At 31.4% G+C, this 19,239-nt stretch overlaps 1 protein-coding gene across 1 annotated transcript; it reads left to right on the forward strand.

The window, feature by feature from the left end:
- The first annotated feature begins 8,334 nt into the window (after positions 1–8,334).
- Positions 8,335–15,854, forward strand: LOC132725562 (interferon-induced protein 44-like). The gene is made up of 7 exons (XM_060710697.1): positions 8,335–8,357; positions 9,727–10,276; positions 10,682–10,755; positions 11,213–11,410; positions 13,023–13,166; positions 13,496–13,667; positions 14,474–15,854. Exons 2-7 carry the CDS (start codon positions 9,745–9,747, stop codon positions 14,788–14,790), a joined length of 1,437 nt encoding a protein of 478 aa, XP_060566680.1. The 5' UTR covers positions 8,335–8,357; positions 9,727–9,744; the 3' UTR covers positions 14,791–15,854.
- Positions 15,855–19,239: the final 3,385 nt, after the last annotated feature.

Consider the following 19,239-nt stretch of genomic DNA (forward strand, 5'->3'; position numbering starts at 1 on the left):
TATAATTTTACCATTTCATTATTATTTCATCCTATTCATCCTGTATAATAATATAATTATAAATTCTTTTTTGAATCATTGCATTTCAAACAGATGTATTTAAAAGGCTATAATGTTTTTATTGTCTGTAATGTATATTTCAAAATAATTCTGTATTAAGAAGTTTTAATAGTAGTTCACAACTTTAATGTTTCTTTGCATATTCAATAAAGTGTATTTTGTTCAAACTTGTTATTTTTTAATCCCGAAGTTAAACCATTGTCCTTCCCTGTATTGAATTTGGAACTTTACAATTTACTTTATTTGGAATGTATTTCCGTGCAAAAATATTAATGCCAGAACACATTGCACTGTTTACGTACTTACGCTTGATAATTTGCAAGAAAAATATTATTGAAGTTACAAAGAGAGCTCGAAAGCAAAGCCAGAACATGCCATCCATTTTATTTGCATTTTGAATTTTGAAATATACAGATAAGAGACAAATAAGCAGTGTTAAAATACATCAACGTATTGAATTTATTCATGTTCATGTTCAAATTTCATACTATCAAATGTTCACACACGTTGTATGAGTACATTTCAACGTACATTTTATAAGAATCTATATACAAAATGAAGCATCATATCTCATTTCATTAATGACTTTTTTGACGGTTTATACAGAAATGAAAGAATAACAGAAAAAAAACTAACCAACAGAGTATTGAAAATAGTGGCAATTATTTCTATAAAAGCTTTATTTGAACCGAACCACATCTTTTTATTTTTATTATGAGAATGATTCTAAAGAAAGACCTTTTTATTTTCATATCTGAAATAATACGTTAATACGGATTGATCATATGAGTAACAAAAGTATAACTAATTGTTAAAACTCACACACACAAATACGGACGCATTAGTATCTTTTTCGCATGTTTTGCTTTGCTTAAAAAAATCAAATTATATTTACATAGACGTAAAGCATGCTCAAATGTTTGTTGTATGATGCAGCGCAATTTATTTCATTCTGAAAACACATCACATACCTGTTATTAATTTGATCTGACGTTGGATATACACATCAATTTACTGTAGTATCCATATATTGTAACACCTAAGTACAACCAATCAGTTTAATATTTCTGAACGATGCAGTATGGCAATACAGTAAATAATATCAGGAGAAATTTCATTTTGTTTGTAATTACAAAAAAAATATTTAGTTACATAGACATTATCACAGGTAAAAAATATCCTTAAAATGTAGCAAAAAAAACCCATCCTTACCACTGCTTTATGTTCCTACAATTCAGCCCATACTTTTATTTCTCGACTCCCATGTCTTTATCCGAGAAAAAAACTTTTATTACATTTTTATACTGTGGCTTTTTATTATAGTTTATTTATTTTATTACTATTAAGCTCAAACATCATTGAGGAGAGTTTACCATGCATAACGTTTTAAGAATGAGTGAATACGATTATTAAGGGGAGCGGTCGCCTAGTTGTTATGGTGTCTGCCTCTCAACACAGAGATCATGGGTTCGAGCCCTACTCGGGTCACGACCATGTGTCTTTATATGACACCAGTACTGGTTGGTTCCAGGAAGCGGACCCGAAAGTGATTTATATAAGTTGCAAGAACTTGTTTCGCAATCGAGCTAAAATATATAAAAATTATGTTTAAACCAATACAATTATTGAGAAATCATGCGAAAAACAAATTCTTTGAGCCTTGAATTAATGCAAAAGGATAATATCCTAAAATGGTGATCAATTCAGTACTTTTTTTATTTTGCGCGTTAAATACTACACATCAAACACATAAAATGGAATAAACTCTGACCATGGCTGAAACAAAATTAATTGGCCTTTGCACCAGTTGACAAATCCTTCTCTGAACAGGATCTATTCTGGCTATATTATCTACATGTATATGTAATTTAATATTGATCTGAACAATACAGGAATATTTGGACGGGTACACAGTTGAAGAAACCAAACTTGACGAGCCGCTAGACTATAACATCTATATCATGTATATAGGAGTATTTGTCCAATGTTTAAAACCTGTTTATTCTATATCAAGTCAAATTAAGGTAATGCAAAACGTGACGTCATATCATATCATGGTTTGACGAGTTAAGATATATTGTAGGACAGTAAGACCCTTTTAAGTTTCTGTAAAATATCAATGGAATCATTTAAAGTTAATATTTGTCAAAGAATAAAATGTAATATTAGTTCTTATCATGATTGTTCAGTTATAAAATGTAACATATCAGACATATAAACCAATGTATAATGTTGTAAGAAGTATGTTTCTAATAATAATCTTTGTAAATCATGTTATATGCAAGCCCCTCTGCTCATTAGATATAACTAAGAAAACTATAACATTCATAAATGGTCATCCTATGGTTTTGTATTTGCTTAAGACAAAGGAAACTTCTTCTACGATGAGGGTTATATTGTACCATTTAAAAAAGCTATAAAAAGCTTGAGACCTTATCAAATCTTATAAAATAGCAACATACATTTATAATACTAATGTATATACTTTTAGATGAATATCCATAACACGTAATAACTTTAATCATAATTATATAAAAATGATTCAGCCTTCATATTACACAAATGAATCCATATTTGATATATGTTTATGATTGCTTTAACAAACAACTTGTTTTATGTGCAATCTAATGTTAGATGGTCGATATAAGCTTCAACGTAGAAAATCAAGTTCCAATCATTACAATGTTTGAAAAAAGCATTCAAGTTTTATGCATTTATCTTTAATATTTTAGTATGCATTTATAGTGATGTATATCCTTGTTTATAAGTCAAGTAACTGTATAATTTTATGCTTACACAAACTAAAATAAAATGCCTTATCAATAAAACAACAAACAAATTTTCAGGGGCTATTTAAACAGTCAAATTCAGAAGGTGTACAATATTTTTACCATGAAAAAGTCATTAAAAATCAATTTGCAGCTGATTATGTTATTTCGATGTCGAAGAGAAGAAACGAAAATGTGAAGATTATGTCACTTTATGTATTGCTAGATGTTAATTTTCTTATGTATTGCTGTGTGGAAAATTTACTTCAATGGCATCAAAGCATATATTTGACAGTAATAATGATGAAACAGATTATTAAAGTACATGCTTACATCATAGCATACAGTCACAATTTAATTTCGTCATCTTTTTAAAGTGATACAGCTATAAATATCAATCAACAATTACTGTTTTCTATTTTTTTCTGACATTAATTGGTTATAATTTAAGAAGTACAAAATGTTTTTATTCATCTAGTCCTGGTCATTTTAACTTGCTCTGTTCTTCAAAATATTCGTCTTCTCTTATGATATAATTTTTCAATCGATCAATCCTCTTTTTAAAGCTCATTTCATTCTTTGCAATTCGAACACTGATAAATAGACCAAAAGACTTTCCGAAACTGCATCTCTTTCAAGAAGGTGAAACATTTTGTTTTGGCAGTAACAAAAATTCACAGAGGCATGGTCTGGGGAACAGGATTATGTGTGATGATGGTAACATCTAAGTCGTTAAAAGATCGGTTACAATGTGTGTCTTACGAGCGGGTGCATAGCCATGAAAGGAGCTCCTCTGGGTTGAAAAAGTCTAAAACATAAAAATTTGAAATTCTTACACATATCAAGTAAAGTATTAAAAAAGGAAAAATATGCTAACTGGGGAAATGAAATCAGAATTAAATTGGATATGATTATTTGTGCGAATTATAGTCAGATTTGAGTGAAAAGGGCTGCAACGCTTTGGCAGAAATCATTTGAAATTTGTGTTACAAACAAAAGAAATTGTTTACGCCTTGCCGCCAACCCGATGATATTAACAAAATCTAATAAGAATTTTTCAGAAAACCTTGTGAAACATCTTTGGTTAGAAATGGCATATTTTTAACGAAATTTAGTAAGCTGTGTTTCATACATTGTATCCCAAATAGATAAAGTAATTAAGAACTGATGTCATGTAAAATATACCTATGATTTTCAAAAGTAGGAAATGTGACCTATTTTTAATCTCCGGGGCATCATTTGAGATAGAATATCATTTACTTAATAAGTTATACAATAATATGCAACACCATACACCGTAAATTGTAGATTAATTAACGTCTTAGTATCTTTTTGAATAATTGCACACAGCCCTTTTACTCGTGTAACCTTCAAATACCCTCGCTATTTCTTGTCTATCAAATTAAAACAAATAATGAAGTACGTGCCAGCCTCTGAAAAAATAAGTTTTGTTGCTGCAATTTGATTTATTTGATAACTGATAAAAAGAGTAACTGTTGCGTTTTCGTGTATCTGTACCTATTGTTGTTAAGTATACCACAATGCAAACCCTTAATATGGTTTTAAGAATTATCGTGTGGTTTGGATTTTTTTCTTTGTTCTTCAAAAACTCATTAAATTTAGTATACTTTTAATGAGAATTTAATTTTTTTCCCCTTTGATCCATAAAGGACAAAACTTATATATAACAGTTAATTTTTTGCACTGATATATATCAGTTAAGCATATTATGCGTTTTTAAACGTTTTAATCACTTTCCCTGTTATTTAATGCTATGGGGCACAGTCTGTATACATTTTTTTCTGTAAATCAATCGTTTACATTAGAATAAAATTCAAAACTATCTTTTGCCGTGTGATTAAAAATCTTAATCAAACAACTGTTAGGGAAATACTAGCGCATTCAAAACTTCTTTACAGCAACGTCTGTGGTCATTTAAGCAATCGAAGTCACGCTTTGGGTTTACAATAAGAAAAATCAAAATTCATTCATGTCCCTCAAAGAGTTACCGAGGCTCCAAGTGGGGTATTTTGTTTAAAGAATAAAAACTTATAATTATATTAAAATTTTATGTCTAATAAAAATTCTTATTTCTATACATCATGCCATAAAGCATTTATAGTATATCGAACTCGACTGTTATATGGAAATATCATGGCTTAAAGCTGCATTTTGGTTTCCTCTACAGGAAATGTTCTCGGCCTTACTGCCCGATCATTCTCTGTAGACAAAAACACCCTCGATGTCGCCCCAGGACATGATATATTTCACATAACAGTCTGGTCGCTATACTATAATAATATATCATAGCATTTTATCACGAAAAATATCACTTATTACTAACATTTGATACCATATAAAACAAGACAAATGATGAGTCTATCTATCAATATTTCTTTCAAAGATCACTTGCTTGAGGAACAAGGTGGCGTATGTTAAACGTCATAGCTTCATTACACTGTATAAAATCTTCGTAAAGGCTTTTTACAAGATCCTCCTGATACTTTGAAACATCAATTAGTTTAAGGGATGTGTAGTCAAAAATATTTCCTAAAACAATACAATAATGACCAAATAATCCGTAAATTTTTCTTTGCAAGTAAGCTTTATAAAGAGATGTTAGCAATGTTTAGTTAGGATTTGTATGCATTCTGTAAAAGGATTTTAATGCACTTGTTCGCAAGATTAATTCATGGAATATTAGTATGCACGGACCTGATTCTCAAAGGAACCTATTCGGGAAGGATTAAAATATCATAATTAATTAAGTAATAGATTCGTGTTGCAATAGTATTTCAATCATCTCAGATTGTAAATAACAGCTCTTCTGTCTTCCAAGACATGTAACACTGAACAAATAGATATGTTGAAGATAACGGTTAAAGAATAATGCCATTGGTTTGGTTTTCATGCCTCATTTTTCATATACAAACAAAAAGGATAACACAAAGTAAAATATTAAAATGTTAATTATGAGTTTGTATCTCAAGATTTCACGAATTGACCATTCTAGAATATTCAGGAAAACAAAGATCAACACGGAAGGGTGGCATACAACGAACGCATCCCCCAACACAACCAGGAACACAGGGCTATCGGCAAGGGGCTAAGAAGGACATGAAGCAAAAACAGTAGGAGGCACAGTGGCAAAGAACAGAAGGGTAAATATTATAATAAATACTTCAAAAAGGAAACCATAGAAACCTGCAAAGATATCGTAGACAACCAACCAAAAAAGACAACAGAAAGGGGAAAGGACCAGAGAAGGAGGAGGGGGATAAAAAGAGGTAAAGGGATGAAACTTACCGTTGACGACAAAAAGAAAAAGTGACAAAAAATATGTCACTACAATAAGCATGTAGCAATTACCAAGACATATGCCCAAAGAACATATGCGTTCGCACTGGAACGGCGTGCAGACATAAGCAATGCTGGGAAGCACTGTTGGGACTCGGTTTGATAAAGCTTGTTCATGGACGGTAGTGGTAATTGCAAGCTACAGTCCACACTTTTTAGCACCAGCTTAAGCAGAATTCAACATTTAACATAAACTGGTAAAATTTTGAAACATTCCTATTGTCAGTTCAGGTCCAATGGGTTTTAAGAAATGTCCATCATGGATGTTCCCACCACTTGGACCACTTGGTCAGATGTAATCAAAAGAGGAAAGCGTAGTGTTTTATTGTAAAATGGTTGATGGTATGTCCTAAAAATTAGGGTCATAAACTCTTAAACGTTTGATGATTCTGGAAAGGAAAGCAGAAGTATCATCCCAATATCTTACGAAGTCTGTAGATCACCATAGATCACATTTCTATTTAAATCAGGCTTGCTTATCCCTTGTTGCAGAAGAGTTTTCAAATCGCTGTTAAATTAAGACATTAAATTGAAATGACGATTATAAAATTTGGTAAAATATTTCCGTAATTTATGATAGCGGTAGGCCTGTTTGAGAGGCTATATTACTTTGGCTAGTAGCCCTATAGCTAATCTGATTTACTTAGATACATACATCCCGTAAGATCTTGAATGGGTTGTATCTGCAATCAACTTTACCAAAATCAAAGTAATCTCTTATATTAAAGATGTTCGTGTGAATGGTTTTGTTAAAAAAAAAGCTTACATATAATTATTCAATGAATCTCCGAAACAAAAACCAACCTGTTACATGTCATATGATAAGAAATATTCACCAGAAAACATATATATTTAATACAAAATGTTTCATAGTTTTACCTTCCACGATTAAAGTGTTTATATATGGAGATATATGAAAGAGACGAATATCAAACAAAAACTAAGATGAAGTCGGTGTTACCGATATGTAAGGTAACAGAGAGGCCATGCGTTCTGTTGTGTAAACAATATCTACAAAGATAACCATCCACATATTTATTTCTATTTGAAGAGATACATAGAAGGTTTGTGAAGAAATCTTTTATTTGAATGGGCTTTTTAATTAGTTAATGAATAAAGAAATAAGAGGGAAGCGCTTGCCTGTCGTTATTATTAAACAAATATTTTTTTTCGAGATTTGTCTTGTGAAAAAAAACTTATTTAAATTATGTTTTTCAAAAATAATTTTGTACAAAATAATCTAAAAACGAAAAGCGTTTAAAGCGTTTAAATCAGGCAAAAAATCGCACAAAAAAAGGGGGAAAATAAGATCTAATTTTGAGTGTAATGTTCTCTGTAAGAATTTTAAAGATTTGGGATATCAATAAAGTTTCTTTAAAAGTTAATAAACGCATTTACTTTGAGGTATATAACCGCTACAATTAACACTATAGTTTTGGTACAGATGACCTTCCATAATTATGTCGTATCTATTTATAGAGATATGCGATTTTTGGAAAATGAAAGTTTTAACGTTCTGTAATGAGTATTCAATACTGAATATCAATCACTTCATACCCTGAATTGTGATTTAAAACATAGACGAAATGCAATGAATGGTTTACCGATGAAATATCTTTAATTAAATTGAAACGAAAATAGAATTACGTCACAAACAAAATTTCTTCCTTAAGAATATGATACACCGATTTTGTTCCAGGACGCATCATTCATTTGTAACAAAGTTTTTACCATATCACGAAGCGAGGGGCGGTGATAAAATGAATTTTGGCTACAGTTTTATAGAGACAACAATATTGACGATACATTCACACAATATAGCTGAACAAGAGTACATCAGCCTCTAGTTTTAGTACAATTCTGTGTTTAAAAGGGCCAAACTTTCGGCCCTATTTTCCAATCTAAAAAGTATGATATACATCCACTATTACTATTTCTGACAGTATTTTGTCTTCTTTTGCGATTCTTTTAATAACAAAAATGGGACAGAGACATAGAGAGACATTGTAGTTTAACTTAATTTTGCATAATGGTATTAATACATGTAAATAATAACTGTAGTGCACAGGGTCCTTTCAATAATCACACATTCAAATTAGTTTACGTTGCACACATTATGTACAGTGGTCATTTATTTGTAGGACACATCCTCTACATAGAGCAGACTAAGTGGTTTGTACTTTTTGTTTAAATTCTATTTGTATTATTTTTACAGTTCATAGTCATGAACATGTATATTGATTTTAATTATATCTGTGTTAAAATTATCATATATATAATCATTTCTTCATTCAAATATCAAAGTATATACAATAATCGGAAGAAGATCTTGAATCGTTTAAAAGCGAAAGTAGAAAATATGACTGACGATAAGTTTGACCTAAAAACAGCAATTATAGTCTATGACAACTGACGTTCTACATGCGTTTAGCTCAAATTCAGTTATCTTAAAGGGACAATAATCCCTTTGGAGGATAATCACATTAGGAAAGTAGAACTGGATGTGTAATAATTTGTCATAAAAGTAGTCAAATGTTAATAAAGTGGTGTTTTGACTTCCATTCGCTAAAACTGTATTAAATAAAAAAAATAATACAAAAGATTGGTCAGCTATTTGGTCAATGAATACATTCTTTAAACTGTAACAGTACACGAAGAAAACAGATTGTTTAGAAATATATTTTTTTATATTTAGGGGTTAATAGCTTAAAGATCCTGTAACACATTTTTATGGTTTTATATAATAAATATGATGCTCAAATTAAGATTTATGAATACTTTTTGTTCCAAAAAGCATCATTTATAAAGATATTACCGAATTTAACATTTCATGTAAATAAAGGGAGGTAATTAGAAATGTTACCTTGTACCATTTTACAAGCCAAAACTATTAAATTCTGCTGTTATACGTTCTGAAACACTTTGGTTAAATCAAATTTGCTCTTTTGAAGATTATCGACTTCTGACTTAAAATAACAATGAAAATATAAATAGAGAAAGAGAGAGAGAGAGAGAGAGAGAGAATTCTTCGACTTAAAATGACTGTATCAATATCAGAAAACTAACAATTGTAAACAAATAAAGTAAAATGAAGAGGTAAATATGCGTCTAACTATATAACAATTTGAATTACGTTGATGTTGACATTGTTGTCATCTTTACACTTACTTAATGAATCAGAATGATTTCAAAAGTTTTCAAATCAAATTTTATATAAAAGTTAAACCGTTTTAGTAACAAAGGTTACTAAATATCCGGGTAAACAAAATTTGTGATAGAGCCCAAGGCATTGAATTCATAAACACAAAATTTTGAGAGGGAAAAAAAGGAAGGAAAGGAAAAGCAACAAAACAAAAAGAAATCTATATCATTATATGTAAAATAGATGTGTATATATTATATCAATCTCTCGACAAATGCAGTATTGAAAGAACATAATATGACATGCTTACTTAACAAACCAAATTTTTGATAATATAAAATAAATGACTTGTGGTAATTAATTAATTGTGGTAATTAATGAACAGAACGCTCATTTCAGTCTACACATTGTACCAAAATGGACGGGAAGTTAACAGATAATGATATGGACCAGCTGGAGCAATGGATAGGTACAGGTCCTAAAACATTTAAACTTCTCTACGCCATTACAAGAGATGGATGTATCCCGACAACGTTCCACCAGAAATGTGACAATCAGGGACCTACAGTCACAGTGTTGTATAACCCACAAGGATCAGTGTATGGTGGTTATGTACAAGTAAGCTGGAATAGTAATGAGCAATGGATGAACGACACTTCCGCTTTCCTTTATCAGTTACGATTTAATGGGAATGAAAAACCTAATAAATTTCCGATAAAATCTGGAAATTCTCAGAATGCTTTATTCTGTAATTCATCTTACGGCCCATTATTTGGTTATGGTAATGACCTCAGGACCTTCCAAAACACAGTTAACAGCTCAGGTATCTACTTTGCTCTCAATGGTCATATGAACATTGGGTATTCCTACGACAATAAAGGTGTTACTGCAGACCAAATTAATAATGGTCACATGAACGTCACCGAGTTAGAGGTTTATAAAGTCGAAGGTAAGCTGTGTTTTATCTATTTTAAACATGCAAATTGTTGATATCGTGCGAAACAGAAATTACAGGTTGCTTGGTATATTCAAATTTTAAACAATTTCGATTACTTATATGTTGTTCCTTTGCAAAACAATTATTCAAGCTGTCTATTTTTCATAAATGATATATAAACTGACAAACATCAAATACTAGACACTTTATTGATAATATTCCTAATTTACGGAAATTCGCCTAAACTCGATTAAAATTCATAATGAATAATAATAAAACATATATACTTAAGGTTAAGTATCTTTGTGGTAGTATTAGCATGCTAACGGTGATTTTGATGATGATTATATCGTGTGTCATTAATATAGTAAGTTTCAAATATTTCGTATGTTTCTCTCCGTTTAATTACATATCAAGATGGGAAGAGGTCAAAACCTATAAAGAAAGAGCATTTGAAACCATGGCGAAAGATAAAAAGCTGGAATGAACAGGTTATCTTAATATTTTATAAGTTTATTCTTATATTAAGCTTATTAATATATTAGGAACTTGTAAAGTCATGCGTGTTTTTTAAAATAAAATCAGTTTTGTATAACGATCTTGTATCAGGTATCATTGCGTATACTCGCTGTTTTCGTATTTGAAATGTATAAAGAAAGTGACGAGTTAAAATAAGCATAAAGTTTTGTTATATCTGATCATATTGAACAAAATAAACAAAGAAAATACATTTGGGTTATCCATGATTGATAAAAAGTATGAAGAATTGTACTTTATTCGAAAAAGAAAACCTACTAAACTCTATAATAGACATCATTTCATGTGACAAAATTGCTAATTTGCTAACAAACCAAATACTGTACAGCATGATTTGACATATCTCAAAACCGTTTCTTTATGAGTTTTTGTAGGTATAATAATATTTTCGACACCACAATTTTCTTTCAGTTTTTAAATGAGCTTACGGAGGATATTGTATCATTCAAACCAATCCCTGACTTGAAAGTGACAGATGCCCGGATTTTGATCATTGGGCCAGTTGGTGCAGGAAAGTCGAGTTTTTTCAACACTATCAATTCGATATTTCGAGGTCGAATTACTCAGAAGGCGCGGAGTGGTAGCGCAGAGCAAAGCCTTACGACTGCTGTGAGTATTAAAGATATTTGGACCACGAATTTGTTAACGCAATCGTTAGACAAATGAAATAATAAGTAGATTAAGTGCTTTAAAAACGAAGTATCATTCTTTCTTTTTATACCAATAAATAAGGTGAAAGTCTTGTACAACCGCTTACTTTACGAATTGCATAAAGGATGTTTAATTGAATCTGGTAAGAACATATAACAGTATCATCGGACTTGTACTTTTACATACATTATAACTTTTCATATCCAAACTTTTGACCCATTTCATCTTTAGTTTACTATTAAGAACATATGTACACTTTGTGAATATTATAAATGTACATTCTATCATTCTACTAAAATAATTATACCCTAAAATATTACTCCCTGGTCTAGCAAAAATGCATTTTCTTTTGCTCATGATGGTCACAATGTTGTTGTTTTCTGTTCAAATTTCAAGCGGTGTAAAATATGCAACTCCAACTCTCTTGAAAGGTTGGAGACCCATAACAAAGTCAAGGTTATAAGACCTTGAAGAGTTTCTCTCTGTTGTCTTAAGCTATTATTGTCTAATTTATTACACCAAACCGAACCGTTTCCGATCAATAACTTACGAACGCCTGGGACTAGGAACTTTGAATTTGGAATTAATATCGATCATGACCAGTAGAAACCTATTGTTTTTGTGGTGACTGGGTCAAGGTCAAATTGAGAATCCTATTGTTTTGGGGTCACCAGGTCAATGTAATATTGACGTTTATTTCAAAACCGTTTCCGACCAATAACTCGAAAAACGTAAGGGACCCTTAGCACGGATGCTTTGGTTTTGGCAAGTAGATGACCCCTTTTGGTTGTTTGGGTCAAGTGTTCAAAGGTCAACGTAACATTGATCGTTTATCTCTAAACGGTTTCCAACCAATAACTCTATTACCCATAAGCCCTTCGCCCTCAAACTAAATGACAGATCAATTAGTCTTGGCCATATATACCTTGTATATAAAAGCCGTTTCCGACATCTCATGTGCCCTTGGCCCTCAAACTGCACATGTGTATTGATAATGGCTAGAAGATGACCCTACTGATTTAAGGTGCAGGGAACCAAAGGTCAAGGTCGATTTCACATTGACCTTGAATCACATTTCACTAGAAATGACTGAGTGTTACCATTGTTGTAAACCTGCTAAAAGATAATTGTGTTTTCTATTCTTATTCATAAACACATACTACTGTATTAAATAATCAGTTTAACTGTGATTTTATGGTTACTTATTCTTACTACCAATTAAAGGTAATCTTGTGGGATGGGACAAATGTGTCATTTTGACATTTCTTGTTTAATTAAGACTTAATTAGTATACAGGATTCTGTTTTTCTCTATTTAAGGAAACAGTATGAATTAAAGGTTGTGTGCATTCGGAAATGTTTGATTGATCTGAAATTGTAGATCAAAGGCAAAATGATAAAGAATAACAATTTCCCCGTCTTTACATATTAATTTTTCTCTTCACGCTTCATCTTCCCGCCAGGCTATTAATAAGTAAAGTTCTTAAACACCACATTTATATATTAAAGTATATATTTGTTTAATTGCTTATTTAAAGTCCGATGAATATTTCAAAATAATTATGCTTCAGTACACACAATACAAGGTAAAGGTGAAGTCTGGGGCGCCACTGAACTTCCGGTTATGTGACACACGTGGTTTAGAAGAATCCCAGGGTCTGGATGTATTCGAGTGTAACTATTTGCTGGATGGGAACATACCAAATTATTATCAGGTATTTAAAAAATTGGATAAGATACTGTTCTTATTGATATTTTTACGAAAGCTCCTTCCATTATTCTGGCAAATGATAAAGCAATATTAAGTAATTTATTAAGTAAAAGCAGGACACTTAATTGGCGGTCAGATTATAAATTAGGGAGGAAGGTGTTTGAATTTGACTAGTTTTTAATCTGCAGCCATCGGTATGATTTCTTGACAATATTTAGTAGGAATCACTTCAAATGATCAAATATTCTAATAAAAATGAAGTATATGTAGCATGGTTTCAAAAATAGTATATGCATGTTGCGATTACTGACATATTTGGTGTTCTGTTTTAAGTTCAATCCAACCACTCAGATAACACCAAAAACGCCTGGTTTCATTGCATGTCCTACCGCGGATGACGTCATACACTGTGCAGTTTTTGTTTTGGACGCCAGCACATTGGAGATATTAACATCTAAAATCATAGAAAAAATGAAAGCATTTCAAAATATAATGAATCAGAAAGGTAATGTAATTTCTTGTTGGGTTTGAGGCTTTTTCCTGAAACAAATTAGACTATTGGAACTAGTTTTATGGTAAAATTCCGTGATATATCGATAGATAAAAAGTTTTTTAAACATGACCAGTTATAGTCTATAAGATATATAATAAAAATAGAAATAACCTTTTAGTCATAAATAAACTCGAACTGTGTCCAAAGGACACAGATGCCCCCGCTGTGCAGATGTGCTCGTCAACAAGAGCATGCATATCTGCATGTAAGATTGTTATGTGGAACTTTTTATTCTGGACAAAATCAATAAAGGGCCATAATTCTCTTAAATTTGGTCGCAGCCAAAATACCTTCCTTTACTACCATCTACACATTAAGGTTATTCATCCCTGGAAGTTTAAGCTAAATCTGCCATCCGGTTTAAGAGAAGTTGCGTTCACCAGAACGTACGGGACGTACGGACGGACAGACGTACGGACGGACGGACAAGCGCAACGCTATATGCTCCCCAGTTTGTGGGGGCATAAAAAACAGGTGATTAACAGCGAACTAGAAAGACAGTAATACTTTAACAAACCAAGAAGTCCTGAAGTTTTAATATCTTGAGTTTTTCTATGAAATGTAGGCCAAGCTGGAGCATATAAATCTAAAATGATATATTCGTGTCGAAAACAGTACTTTTTTTCCTACGTAAATTAAATCAGCAATCCTTTTTTTCATGATATCTACATACGTTATTCATGTTAACCGTCAGATATATGATTATTTTTTTCATATTTTGTTGTTTATCTATTTTATCATAATCAGCTTTTTTTCAGGAATACCACAAATTATTCTTCTTACGAAGGTAGATAAACTCAGTAAAGAAGTCGAACAAGATGTGTCTTTGGTCTTTAAGAGTCCGGAAGTGGAGGAACACGTGGGTAAAGCTTCACAACTTCTCGGACTTCCGCGCGCCAATGTTCTTCCGATAAAGAATTACGAGAACGAAGAAGAGCTCGATGAAAATATAAGCATCCTGGCTTTGTTGGCTTTGCGCAAAATTTTGAATTTTGCAGAAGATTTTATGGACCATATGATGGATAAAAAAGAAGAAGAACAAAGGGGAACGGAAAAACTTAAATCGGAAAATTGAGAGACGGTTGACATGTATAGCTAGCTAACATACATGTTTAAATCAAGAGAGATTGTGAGTACAATAATCTGGGAACTTAAAACACTCAAGCTGATACAATATACTCTCAGAGCATCTACTACTTAATCTACCATTCAGAGTTTTGTGAACAAATTGAACTGATATGAACCATTTTAAGGAGACAAAAATCTTGCATTGAATATGCCCTTTGCATGTTATTGTTATGAAATCTGTTAATAGTAACAAATTACTGATAAGAGATACAGGTAACTTTCGGATGGTTGGCAAAATATGGTGGCTGATAAAATGCAAAATATAGTAATTTCACGAGTATATTTATAATAACAAACTTATTTTTCATGAAACAGCTTAGTATTTTATATCATTAGAATGGTCATTTTACTCATATTTTATTATTTATACATTAAAAAATAAATTAACAAATAAATTTTCATTTTTTCTTGGTAAAGAAATAAACTTAGTGCTAGAAAACTATTGAAATAACAGTTGAAAAATAGCTGAGCTTTCCTTTTTTAAAGCAAAAAATGATAAACCGCTTTTATTTAAAAATATGAATGTAAAGAACTTTCAAATGGTATAAGAATCTAAAAAATCGATCCACAAATAAAAAAGTTATTAGAATTTAAAAATTCTGCTGCTATATAATGTTTATCAACATTGGTTCTTCTTGGCAACCGGTAAATCTGCTAAATTCTGGTAGCAGGTGCTTGTGATGTCATCGTGCAATGGGCCTATACGAACATTAAGATTTTTTAACCACTCCTAGCACATAATTAAGGTTCTTAATAAACGACCATAACTTATTTTTTTTAAGAACTTGCTTCATTTACTACTTTCATCATGATTTGTAATTTAATGGTACTCTATATAACATATTCATGTACAAGCTATTTACAGACATTGTGTAATAAGTACATGTATTTTAGCCTACTATATTCTTCTTTCTGACCTTGTATATCTAAAAATAGTTATATTAGTTTAATAGTATAATTAAATAGATGTCAGACCTTCCCATATGTATATTAAAGCTGTATTTCGTTTAATGCTGTTTTATTTTAAATCCTCAAATCTTGCTAAAGTTATGTCGTCGTCTTTCTTTGCATTGGGTTGTCAAGTTATTGGTTGGAAACCGTTTGGACAAACAAGGTGAATGGGTATCTTGGCCTCGGAATAAATAAGTCATCTACTGTCCCAGACCAATGTACCCGTGACATTTGAGAGCCATTAATTGGTCGGAAAATGTTTTGATATAAAATATCAATGTAACATTGACCTTGAACCCAAAAATCAATAGAGGTCAGGTACTGGAATGACCAATGCGCCCATGAAATTTGTCCAGTGAAAGCTCTATAAGCTGCGGAGTAATTGATTTGAAACAGTTTTGGTATAAAATGCCAATGTGACCTTGACCCAAAAGGGGTCATCTACTCAAAATAGAGGCCTTACCCTGCCCGCCATGTCATAGGTAAATTATTGCACTGCTAAAACTCAGCGTTAAATCACGATACAGAAATATCATTAGCAACTGCTTATTAATTCAGATATACTTAATTCTTTTATCGTTTATTGCCTTGTAGCATGTCCACAGAGGTCCAAAATAAGTTACCAATTTTTCAATAGAAACTTCATTTACCAAGTCTTTGAGAAAGGAATACTGCAAGATGTGTAGTTTTACATGATTTTATTTATAGGAATTCATACGTGCACTATAAATAACAAAAGATTCTGTCACATAAAAATTACTTTGATTCAATCACTCATCTATGTTATAATCTGAGCTGACAAACAGAAATTATTACATACATGTAACAAGTCAAAATGCTAGATATATTTGTAAAATGCAAGAGAAACTGGGCCAATGTTTAACATAAAGATCCAATGCTAGATACTTGACATATACATGTGTTGGTCCAATGCTAAATACATTGTCCAATGATTTCAATATTGGTCCAATAGCACGAGTATTGATTAAATGCTAGAAATATTGGTCCAATGCTTAATATACATGTAAAGAAAATATTGTCTTATCATATCAGACATATTGGTCCAATGCTAGAAATATTGGTCCAATACCATATTGGTTCAATGCTTGTCAAATATGTTCAATTCTCGAAAATTCTGTCCAATACTATAAATACTGGTCCTAAATGTACAGGATAAAATTACTATTATTCATTTCAGTTGCACCTGGTAATTAATTTCTAACAATTCCATTAATTTATAAATAGTGACTCAAATAAAGTGTTGAATAAATTTGTTGTGATTTTAATTTTAATATGTCCAGTAAAATTACAATGTTATTATTAAAATGCTAAACCAATACAACTAAGCAGGCCAACTGCAGAGGGTGACACAAGATTATAAAGCCATATGATAATCGTGTGACAGTCTAGTTAATAGTCTGAAAAGAATATAAGGGCAGTGTTGTTGTTTCTTACTGTTAGGGGAATGGTGGTAGAGGCGGGAAATATAATACCAATTTTTTATGTCCTACAAAAAAAAACCCTTTCTTTTTTTAAAACTTTTGGACCGGATTTTTTTTTAGAAACGGAAATTTTTATTTTCTATAAGGGCTGCCATAGATGGAAAATTTTGTATCAATATATCGAGAGACAAACTAACAGAAAGTTTGTTGTTTCTGATATTTTTGTCACTAACATTTGAAAATGGAGTTTGACATTCAAGTTAGCCAAGAAACTGTAAAAAAGTGACTTCTTTTATCAGGCAAATTATTAAGGTATATTCCCAAAGAGAAATAAATAAATTTAAGCTTGAATTGATACTTTTAAAGTGTGAATCGATAATGTAACCAATGATGAATATTGATGATATATCGATATTGCCATATTCAATGACAGCCCTACTTTCTATTGACCCTAAAAAATTAAAGAAGGCACAAAACATAAAAAAATATAATTTCAAACTATTCATAAAATAAGTAGGCTTTAAATATAACTCAAACATCTATTGACAAAGGCAAGTAATGAAATGCAAAAAAAAAATCATGCAAACAAACTAACTTCTTCCTAATTAATCCCTATTTGCAACAATAATTTGTATTACATATAAACAATGTTTAAATTATCATCTATTTTCATAAAGTTAAATCTTTTATTTTATCAAGTCAAAAATTTATAAATCAAAGTCATGTATGGTAAATTTTTAAAAATAATTTCACACAATACAATCTGTAACCAATTTTACAGAATTACAACAAATATCAAACAATTTAAGAATTCATAATACAAGAGCTGTCAGAAGGACAGCGCGCTCGACTTTTTTAGTGCTTGCCTATAAAACAAAACTTTGACAGTTAAGGGCACACAAGACTTTAACTAGGAATTTTTTCTAAGTACAAATCAAGAACTTTTCACGGAGTTATCTTCTCCTTGCTTACAGGATTATTGTTCATGTGGCACATAAGAACTCAACTTCAAAGTATTATCTCAAATGGTTAATGTCAACAACGTGGACAAGAATGAAAATTTTACTGGTTTCTAAGTCAAAAGGGCATAATTCAAATAAATCCTTTACGAATTACCTTCTCCTTTGCCTGTTCTGGGCCTATGATGGTAAAACAGTATTCCAACTTCAATTTAATATCTCACCAGTTCAGTCAAAAAGTTGACTGGTACAAAAAGTTACCCAGATTTTAAGTCCGATAAAATGGGCTCTTATTTTTTAAAACAAATCCTTAGACAGAGTTCCTTCTCTTGCGCTACAGATGGATGGGGTAATGATGTGAATGCAATTAAAGTTTCAAGCAATATTCTCAAAGGGTTAAGGCAATAAGTGGATTTTACCCATATTCAATGTATTTTTCTAAGTCAAAAAGGGGCATAATTCTGTCAAAAACCATTGACAGAGTTATGTCCTCTTGTCTGTTGATGAAGGTCGTGATGGTAAACAAGTATGGTCAGTTTCAAAAGCAATACCTCCAATGGTTTTGAAATAAAGTGAGGTGGCTACAAAAAACTTAACCAAGCTCAATACACTTTCTAAGTCAAAAAAGGGCCATAATTCTGTCAAAAACCTTGACAGAGTTATGTACTCTTGTCTGTAGATGGAGGTTATGATGGTGAACAAGTATGGTAAGTTTCAAAGCCATACTTGTAATACTTCTGAAATAAAGTGGGGTGGTACGAAAAACTTAACCAAGGTGTGACGCCAACGCTAACGCCGACGCCGGGGCGAGTAGGATAGCTCCCCTTTTCATAGAAAAGTCGAGCTAAAAACTCATGAATATTCAGAAATTTATCAAAGTGACCTAAATATATTGCATAATTTTAATAACACTTCTCAGTTACTGAACCAAACATAGTGCAAAAACAAATATCACAAGTTTTAAGTTCAAACTAAATACACAAGTGTTGAACACATGCAAGTAATGTCAACAATTTTGAGCAAAATGCCAAGTGTATCTTCCTT

The sequence above is a fragment of the Ruditapes philippinarum genome, unplaced genomic scaffold (assembly GCF_026571515.1).
Source record: "Ruditapes philippinarum isolate M1 unplaced genomic scaffold, ASM2657151v2 ctg4328_1_1_1_1, whole genome shotgun sequence".
NCBI classification, from domain to species: Eukaryota; Metazoa; Mollusca; class Bivalvia; order Venerida; family Veneridae; genus Ruditapes; species Ruditapes philippinarum.

Excerpts from the sequence above, each read along its gene's own strand:
- LOC132725562 (XM_060710697.1), top strand. The coding sequence starts at position 9,745 with ATGGACGGGAAGTTAACAGATAATGATATGGACCAGCTGGAGCAATGG. Across the intron at positions 11,411-13,022 it reads AGCAAAGCCTTACGACTGCT|TACACACAATACAAGGTAAA; the intron begins GTGAGTATTAAA and ends ATTATGCTTCAG. Across the intron at positions 13,668-14,473 it reads AAATATAATGAATCAGAAAG|GAATACCACAAATTATTCTT; the intron begins GTAATGTAATTT and ends GCTTTTTTTCAG.